The sequence below is a fragment of the Kogia breviceps genome, chromosome 19 (genome assembly GCF_026419965.1).
Source record: "Kogia breviceps isolate mKogBre1 chromosome 19, mKogBre1 haplotype 1, whole genome shotgun sequence".
NCBI classification, from domain to species: Eukaryota; Metazoa; Chordata; class Mammalia; order Artiodactyla; family Physeteridae; genus Kogia; species Kogia breviceps.
The window spans coordinates 50,754,722-50,764,008 of NC_081328.1; the positions used below are offsets into that span (position 1 = coordinate 50,754,722).

Here is a 9,287-nt window from a genome sequence, read left to right on the forward strand (position 1 = left end):
TCAAGAAAATATCTACATCTAGATCTTATCCTATTTTTTATACAAACAGAAGTATATTTATATTCCAGTTGTACAAACAAAACCTTAGCAATCTTTCCACATCAGCACATAGAATATGACTTCATTCTTTTCAACTGCTACATAGATTGTATGTGTGGAATTTACCCTAACCCTTTAGGGCAGACTTCATCATGTCCATGACGCACTACTTCACTGCACTTGTCCTGCAACTTCCAGGTGGTTTTGCGCAAGACCTCACAGTAAGGCTGTTACCTGTTTCATAATATTTTCTAGTTTTTGATCCTTCACCTAGGAAATCTCACTCAAAAGGCAAGTCAAGCAGGTGGATCCCAAAGTTGGCCACCACGTGTCAGGAAATCAGCTGTTTGCTTAAAAATCAAACTCCGATCCCTTAAGATTAATGATGCACCTGCGCCACCCCGTGGGGAGTGAGACCCGCCCCCCCTCACCCCCACAATTGCGGGTAAAGCTCCACCTCGGAGGTGCGGGAGCTTACATAACTACAGCGGCCGAGTGGGGGCCGCCCAAGTGCTGGGTCACAATGAGTCAGCCTCATTCTGCAAGCTCCGGGTGTCACAATTGCGCCCAGTTCCATTCAGCTCCTCCGAGTCCGGTTTAAATCTTCCAGCCTATTAAACGCTGGGAGGGCGGGACTGCAGAGCCAGAGCGTTCTAGGAAGAGCAGCGCCACCGCGAGGCCCCCTGTGGTGGAGGCGGCGGTCAGGTGCCGGCGCTGGGCCAAGGTTCTCTTCCCCGCACGGAGATTCTCACCGCCCACTTCGGAGGGTGTAGGTTTGATTTCAAGGGAGGGATGGCAGTTTTTCTTGACTCTTCTCTCCCAGAACAGAGACTGGTTCTTGGACTCATCTCTCTAGCTCAGTGATTACCCAAGTGTGTGGCGGGGGAGCAAAGTCATATAGGAAGTGCTCCCCATACGTTTGCGGACTGAATGAAGATGCCCCAGTAAGTGTTCAGCGCTCCCACAGCAGGTGTAGGTTATAGTCCCCATTCCGGGCGTATGAACTTTTGCGTCCAGGGCCTTTACGACGAATTTCCCTGTGACGCGCCCAACTATTTACGCCGGTCCCTCGGAGGACCGGGTGGAGGAGTGGGGATTAGTTATGCAACAAGCGGAGTCAATCCGGGCCTATGGTCTTGGAGACTACAAGTTCCAGAATGCAGCCTTCCGTTAGCGTAGTGAGAGGTCGAGGTTGAGGGAGCATTGCCTTCTGGGAACTACAGTCTTGAGTTTGTTTGTGATGCGAGCGAAACTACGGGGGAGGGGGAGAGGGAGTAAACTATCAGCACGTGACGCCAGGGATCAGGTGGTAGGGCCAGCCTCCGCGCAAGAGCTGATTGGCTGACTCTAATACGAACGACGCCACTAGGGGTGGGCCGAAGAAGGGCGCAAGCGCACTGCGTTCCGAGTCTCGGGACCCTTTTCGAGAGACTATGGCGCTCAACAAGAATCACTCGGAGGGCGGCGGAGTGATCGTCAACAATACCGAGAGGTGAAAACACTACGGAGAACTGAAGGGCGGGCGTCGAGGGTGTGGATAGAGGGTGGTGGGTGAGTGGGCGGTGGGGAATAAACCCGTGAAGAGGGGAAACTGATGGGGGGGTGGGGGTGGGGGTGGGGTAACAGCTGGGGGCGGGGCTGAAGGAAGGTGGGTGAGGCGTGAGGGAGGGGCCGGGATAGAGCGATCAGCTGTGGGATGCGGGTGGGGCGGCTGGATAGGGTAGGGGTTTGGAGAGACGGGTGGGGGTTTGAAGAGACAGGCGGAGCCTGTGGGTAGTTCTTGAGCCTTTGTCCCAGAGTAGGTGACTTTAAGAATTGGGAAGAGCTTTAGACAAAAATAATTGCTATTTATTGGGCGTTTACTATGTGTCAGGGACGACACCTCTTTTGCTTTTTTCAATATGTAAATCCTGTGCGGCAGATACTATTACTATCCACATTTTACACGTAGGGAAACTGAGGCACAGAGGTTAAGTAACTTGCAAGAGATCACAGAGCTGTAACAGGAAACGAGTCCTGATTCCAAAGTTAGTAGCCTTAACTCCCAGTATGTAGCCTTCCAGTATATTCCAGAACTGCTCAGTTTCCAGATGAAAAACTGAGGCCCAGAGGTGAAATTACATAGCTAACGTTTGTCACATGTCTGACTTGATTTCTGTAAAGGTGTAAAAGTCTGTCTTTGCCTCTTTCCCTTGAATTCCTGTTGGCTTCGGTCACTTCCTAGAGCAGAGGTCTCCCAATTTCAAGGTTCTTCCTGCCCACCCCCCGTCAATTCTGTCTCTCCTCCACCTCTGGGCTCCTTGGATCACTTCTCTTCTGCTCCTTGGGCGCTGAGAATCAGACCAGCCAGCCCTGGTTGAGCTATGCTGACCTGAAAGCACCTCTTGAAGGAGCATAGGAGGAATCTGAGTCCCCACAGGAGACTCGGTGGGATCGAAGCCTGGTAGCTGGTTAAGGCCAGCACCCAGTCCAGGGCTGTCATCCGGGAACGCTTGATGAGTCAGAGGAGGACACCCAGGGAGCCCAGACCTCAGAATACTGACTCTTCCTCCATCTTACCTGCTCAGCGACTGGCTCCCAGCCTGTTCCTGGTAATGACCTCTTTTCTCTGAGCTGTATTTTTCTTTTCTGGGACTGGTTCTCTTTCCCACTTACCCCTCCCCAGTGAAGGAAGTTGTGATATCTGGGAGGCGAAAGAAGACGAATGGAACCAAATGAACTTGGACCTTGTTGTCTTGTAATCAGAGAAACTTCACATTGCCCTTAGTGTGTAGCTGCTCTGTGTGCAAGCCAGTCCTGGACCCGGACAAACCCTTTTGATGCCATTTGGTAACATCTCCTGGGACTATTTCTTTCTCGGTGAGACTTTTCTGGGACAAGAATGTATCTATCCTGCTGGGCCTCCTACCCGGTTTAGGATTCATTGCTGCTAAATAATGACGTGCCTTGTTTCAGAAACTGCTTCAGCCTCATTTCTGAAAAAATTGTGTAAACAGTAATTGAAGTCCACATTCAGCATTTAAAACTTGATGTGTAAAATAGTGAACCTTACTCTTCAAATCATGAATCCCTTTGAGAGTGGTGAAAACTATGGTCTCTCCCAGGAAAAAGCACGTACGTGATCATGTCAAGGGGTAGTGGACTGATAACCCCTGCAGACCCAGCTTCAGAACCCCAGGTTTAAAGGAACCCTGAAGTGAGCCCTTTGGTAATGTGTAGAGTCTTGTCTTAAAATGTTTGCATATCAGGCTTAAAAAAAATAAACCGGGCTTCCCTGGTGGCGCAGTGGTTGAGAGTCCGCCTGCCGATGCAGGGGATGCGGATTCGTGCCTCGGTCCGGGAAGATCCCACGTGTCGCGGAGTGGCTGGGCCCGTGAGCCATGGCCGCTGAGCCTGCGCGTCCGGAGCCTGTGCTCCGCAACAGGGGAGGCCACAGCAGTGAGAGGCCCGCGTACCGCAAAAAAATAAAAATAAAAATAAACCAACAAAACCACAACACCTGTCGTAAGGAGCTAGAAGAGAATAGAAGAGTTAACCCAGATAATCTAACCTGATTTGAGGGATTATGGCATCTCCAGAGCCCTGTGGCTCTTCTACGGCATTGCTCACTTTTTTTTTTTTTTTTGGCTGTGCCTCTTGGCTTGTGGGATTTTTGTTCCCTGACCAGGGATTGAACCCCAGCCCTCAGCAGTGAGAGCGTGGAGTCCTAACCACTGGCCTGCCAGGGAAGTAAGTCCCTGCGCTGGTCACTTAGGGGCTGTGTGTGTGGGGTTTGAGGGAAATTCTATGGAACCCCAGCTTGTTCATCTCTTCCATGGCTGTGTTAGTAGTTTTCTCACAGCAGTGTTGAAGCGGATGACATGCTGGCAACTACTAATAAGCAACTGCTGCCCAGGAGGGTCCAGTCCCTGGGGGTGACAGATTGTGACTCCAACTGTCTCATCAGGGCAATTCCTCTTTTCTCATCACAGCATCCTGATGTCCTATGACCATGTAGAACTTACGTTCAGTGACATGAGGAATGTGCCAGAGGCCTTCAAAGGGACCAAGAAAGGCACCATCTACCTTACCCCGTACCGGGTACGTTGTACAGCGAGATGGTTGGCGAGTCAGTTGGTTTGGAGACTCATGTCTCCTGGAGGCTAATGTGAGTCTTGGGTCAGCCTCAGCCTCGTGAGTATAGTGGCCGCTGAACCCTGGTGAATGTTAGCGTGTTTCTGTCACATGCTCCTGGTTCTAGAACCACCAGCCTCTTCGCACAGCAGAACTGATGGCTGGGCAGTGAATCCGTGTAAGTTCCAGAGCTGCTGCTGCAAAATCTCTCTAGTTGGATGCAGCTGCTGGGGTGACCTGGGCCTGGAGGGGAGAGGCTGTTGTTACTCTGATTGCTGTAGGAGTAGGCCGTGAGGCCTTTGTGCACATTCAGAGTGATAAATGTGGTCAACGGGATCCAGTAGCATGGCCGCAGCCTCGGGAGTAGGCAGAGAGACCGGCAAAGCCCTGCATAGCGAGAAATGCCAGACTGCAGAATGGGCCTTGCCTGGGAGTTCCTCAGGCAGACTCTGAGAGACTTCCAGAGAAACACAGATGGATATTCTTGGAAGAGGATCACTGCGTGCAGCTATCCCAGAGTTAGACTTAAGGATGGTTAGAGGAAGAGGCGCACAGGCCTTAGCGGAGACTGGGGTGTGTGTGGGGTGTCTCAGAACCCTATCTCTGGGGGTTCAAGCTGGCATCTTCAGTCACAGATTGAAGTCATGGGGGTAAAGCAGAATGTTCCCCACGTGCAGGGTGGGAGACTCTGGCTGTTTGGGCGGAAAGGTTGGGATCGTCCCTTCTCCCGGGATCTGCCACCTGCCGCCGTTCCCTCTTCTCAGTTCTGTGAAACTCAGGCTGAGCTCTCCCTTCAGGAGCCCTGCCCTGCCTCGGCCCTGCCTCGTGGCCCTGGCCTTGCAGGCCCTTCACTTAGGCTCCACATCCGCCATCTCCTCGCCACCACGTCTCAGTGGCAGAGCAGTCTGTCCTGCTCGAACATGCTGTCTGAGCCACACATTTTTCTTGTGAATTCACATGTCTGGCCTCTCCAGCCCGGCTGCATCTGAGACCTTTTACTCTAAAAAGCGCTCTCCGGGGCTGGCTGGTGCAGAGAGTGCCCTGGGGCTGCTGGGTGCTGGTTGGGCCGCCCGCCCCGGCCCTGGGGGGAGAGTCGTCACACATAGGAGGTGATGGCCGGGCAGGCCATGGTTCGGGTGGCGATGGCCCTCGTCCTCTCTCCCCGCAGGTCATCTTTCTGTCCAAGGGGAAGGATGCCATGCAGTCCTTCATGATGCCGTTTTACCTGATGAAGGACTGTGAGATCAAGCAGCCTGTGTTTGGAGCAAACTACATCAAGGGAACAGTGAAGGCTGAAGCAGGAGGTAGGTGACAAGGGAGCTTGGGGACACTGATGGGGCTTCCAGAGAGATGCTCTGGGGCATCTCTGACTGCTGCCCTGGAGATGTCCTCTTTGGACCCTATCACCCTAGCCTTGTCTTCTTCCTGGCTCTGGATTAGCTTCCAAGACCAACACTTGGGCTGCCAGCTGTTCAGCAGTGGTGAAGTTGCCAAGAGCTGGAAAGTGCTGATGTAAAAGGTGGCAGCTCAGATCACCTTTTCAGAGAGGGAAGTCAGCAAAATGACTGTAAACCAAGTGCAAATGCTTGTTGTGACCTGGGGAGTGTGTTCAGGTGTTAGGTATGGGAGGGAGCTGTATCAGGTACTTGGGAAGGGTCTTTCCCCTGGAGCCAGGCAGAGCCCGCTGCCCCTCTGTAACGCCCGGAGAGGCCCTGCTCGGTGGCAGGCTCTTGGCAGACCCCAGAGAGCCCTGCGTCGAACTCGCCTTCCCGCTCACGTCCAGCCTGGCCCGGGCCTTGCTGCTGAGCTCACAGTTCCCCTTTGGACAGAAGCCAGGCTGGAGGGGCCTGGGGTTCGTCATCACGCCCCCTCGGGATGAGAGATCTGCTCTGAACTTGAGTGTCGGTTGTTGCTGAGCGTGCTTGTTGCTGAGAAGCTGCTTCACTGGGGGTGGGAGGCCTGAGTGCAGACGTGCTTACAGGGCTGCGCAGTAAGCGGGCAGGAGGTGGCGGGTCTGCAGTGCTGGCATGCGATGTGGGTGGTAAGTCAGAGCAGCCCTTTCCCCACAGGCCTCCCGGCCATTGGATGGGGCCTGGAGAGGACGAATAGCCATCTCTTCAGGCGTAACTTACATTCTTTTCCGGAGCTGTTGATGCACTGTTCCCTTCTCAGGTGGCTGGGAAGGCTCTGCATCGTACAAGTTGACCTTTATGGCAGGGGGCGCCATCGAATTTGGACAGCGGATGCTGCAGGTGGCATCTCAAGGTATCAAGGCTCTAAAAATCAGGAGCCAAGGATGCATTGAATGTGTGTGCTATTTGCTCATTTGGGTTTGTTTACTTTTTGTTTTGTTTTTTAAGCAGTCAGGAGATGAGTTCCTGGGCCCCAGGCTGCCCAGGGCTGGGAGTTGGGAAGAAAGCCTGTAATAAACATCACCCTCCTGTACCTCAAAGGCTGGGTTTCCCCTGCCTGGAGCAGGTATAGGACATTTAACAAAGCTGTTTGGACTCGAGGACATTTTACCGTGGCCTCATAGAAACGAACAGAAACCCAACCATTGAGCTACCATCAGGCAACCATTTTAAGTCCCCAAGGGCTGTGTTCAGCAGACCTCCTCACCTCGCCCCCAGCCTCACCCAGCTCCATTCTCTACCCCGCCGCGAGCCTCCTCCTTCCCTCCATCCATCCCTCCGCCACCCCAGCTCTGACCTCTCTCCCCATCCAGACCCCTCGCCTCATCCCTGACCGAGGCGGACTCCAGTGGGGAGGGGTGAGGCGTGTCTGCTGCGCGCATCCCTGGGACCCGTCCGCTCCCCTCGGCAGGCGGTCGGGCCGCCCTCTCCCCAGTACCCGAGGCCCGCGACACTCATTTCTCTCTCCCCTTGTGCTGTAGCCTCCCGAGGTGAAGTCCCCAACGGAGCCTATGGTTACTCTTACATGCCCAGCGGGGCCTATGTCTTCCCCCCACCAGTCGCCAATGGAATGTACCCCTGCCCTCCTGGCTACCCCTGTCCACTGCCCCCAGCTGGTGAGTGTGTCCTTTGCTGCCCACGCCTCACCCCCCCCACCTCCCCGCCACTGACCACCCTTACCCAGGCCAGGGGGTTGTAGAGGGGAGACTTGTTTCTTTGGCCTGCTTCAGGACTGACAGCAGCTGGAGGGATCTGGAAGGGTGCCAGCTACAGGAGCCGGGGCTGGGCTGTTCACTGGGTCCCCGTCACCCTCTTGCCGAGCAGAGTTCTATCCGGGACCTCCCATGATGGACGGGGCCATGGGGTACATGCAGCCCCCGCCGCCGCCCTACCCTGGGCCCATGGAGCCTCCAGTCAGCGGCCCTGACGTCCCCTCCACTCCTGCAGGTGAGGGCCCTGGCCGCTCCCCATGGTTGCACGGAAGCCCCAAATAATGAATGACCACCGGCCTAGGGATGATCCCAGGGGACCAGCAGCGCGGTGGCCTGGTGGCGAAGGGGTGGATTCCAGCCCCCACTCTGTCCTTTAGCTGGCCATGTGCCCTGGGCCCAGGAAGGTCCCCCTCTGCACCGCCGTCCTCTCATCCACAAAACGTGCCAACGGCACCACCTGCGGGGTTTGTGGTGAACATCAGGTGGGGCAGGAGGTGTAGAGGGACCAGATGGGAAGTGTGGCATGCAGTAAGTGTTCAGGAAGGGTTCGCCACTGTTTTATTGATGGAACTGGGTCCTCGGCACCAGCTGCCTGCAGCACCAGGGGCCCGGGGCCGTGGGGGCAGCCGGAGGAGGTGGGGAGGGCTTGGCCCCGGGGCTCTTCCCCAGTTTGTGTGTTCTCACAGCTGAAGCCAAGGCCGCGGAAGCAGCCGCCAGCGCCTATTACAACCCAGGCAACCCACACAATGTCTACATGCCCACGGTGAGCGGGGCTGGTGAGCGGGGGGCCGTGGCACTGGCGGGACCCCCGCAGCCCAGTTTGCTGGGATTTAGGGGCAGGAGAGACCTCAGCTTATTCCGACCCTCCTAACGTGATCTTTCCTTTCTTCCCCAGAGCCAGCCTCCGCCACCTCCTTACTACCCCCCAGAAGATAAGAAGACCCAGTAGACCGCTCACACCCCCTCCTCCCCCCTCTCTTTGCTCTTTCCTTCCCTCCCCTTGGGGCTGAGTCTGGGGTGGGGGCCGGGCCTCGTCCCTTTCTCCAGGTCTGATTATAAAGCAGTCACCAGAAACTAGCCTGGGGCCGGGAGGGCCCTTGACTTGGATGATTATAAAGCAGTCGCCAGGAACTAACCTTGAGGGGTGCGGGGAGCGGTGCCTCCCAGCTTCCCACGGGAGCCCAGAGCCCACAGCGCTTACCTCACACCATCCCCGGGGGGCGTCCCCCTCTTCCTGTCCTGCTCTCGTAGCTTCTACCCACGGAGGGACTCTCTGGCCACCTTCTCCGCCGCAGTCCAGCTCTCTCGTTTTGTAGCCACTTTATCCTCACGAGCTTTGCCCTCCCCAGGGACCCCTGCCAGGCCCTACTCACATTCCATCCACTCTGGTCTGTGCCTGGCTGTGGAAGGCCACCTGTCTGCCCGACTGGCAGCCTACATTCCGTTCCCAGCCAGCCTCAGCCCCCGTCATGCTTGCCTTGCCTTCCCTGTCCTGGGTCAGCCTGTTGCCACTGCTTCTGACTTCTGGAGCTTTCCCACGAGTGACCGGGGGTGGGGTGGGGGGTGGCATCAGGGCCAGGCTGCTGCAGCTGGGGAGGGAGCCCCTCTGCTTCCCTGCTAGTTTTTCTGGAATTTGTTTCCCTTTGCCTTGTCTCTGTTCCCTCTAGAAGGGGCTTCTTGGACTGGAACTGGAGAATGCATGTCCACTTGGGGGCTGCCGGGAGGGCTGGGAACAGACCCCTGGGGCCCGGCCTGGGCGCTGACCGTGACCTCTTGCCAGCCCCTTAGCCTGCCCTCTTCCCTTAAGCTTCTTGCCTGGTCGGTGGTGTGCCCCCTGGATGCACTAAAATTTGCTCCCATTTGCTCCTGGACCGGCTGTGAAGAGAGGAGATGGTTATTTAAAGAGAATTCCCTATTTATTTGACAAAAAAAATTCAGTTAATATATTAATGTGAAATAAACCCTGTTTGCACCTTGATTGGTCTGCTGAAAATGTGAACTAGTAAAAATG

At 55.5% G+C, this 9,287-nt stretch overlaps 1 protein-coding gene across 4 annotated transcripts; it reads left to right on the top strand.

The window, feature by feature from the left end:
* The first annotated feature begins 722 nt into the window (after nucleotides 1-722).
* WBP2 (WW domain binding protein 2) lies at nucleotides 723-9,254 on the top strand. Of its 4 annotated transcripts, none has more exons than XM_067021482.1 (9): nucleotides 723-983; nucleotides 1,409-1,531; nucleotides 4,011-4,119; nucleotides 5,321-5,456; nucleotides 6,325-6,417; nucleotides 7,046-7,180; nucleotides 7,389-7,511; nucleotides 7,963-8,039; nucleotides 8,172-9,254. In XM_067021482.1, the coding sequence occupies exons 1-9, from the start codon at nucleotides 970-972 to the stop codon at nucleotides 8,223-8,225; spliced, it is 864 nt and encodes a 287-aa protein (XP_066877583.1). In that variant the 5' UTR covers nucleotides 723-969; the 3' UTR covers nucleotides 8,226-9,254. The 4 variants fall into 4 exon arrangements, 3 of the variants coding, with proteins under 3 accessions (XP_066877583.1, XP_058904103.1, XP_058904107.1); XM_059048120.2 differs by having other exon boundaries at nucleotides 729-808; XR_010838227.1 differs by lacking the exon at nucleotides 723-983 and having other exon boundaries at nucleotides 1,415-1,531; nucleotides 7,295-7,511.
* Nucleotides 9,255-9,287: the final 33 nt, after the last annotated feature.

Bases quoted from the DNA above. Each gene is read 5' to 3' on its own strand.
- WBP2 (XM_067021482.1), top strand. The intron at 5,457-6,324 runs GTAGGTGACAAG...TTCCCTTCTCAG, and splicing joins AGTGAAGGCTGAAGCAGGAG to GTGGCTGGGAAGGCTCTGCA. The intron at 6,418-7,045 runs GTATCAAGGCTC...CTTGTGCTGTAG, and splicing joins GCTGCAGGTGGCATCTCAAG to CCTCCCGAGGTGAAGTCCCC.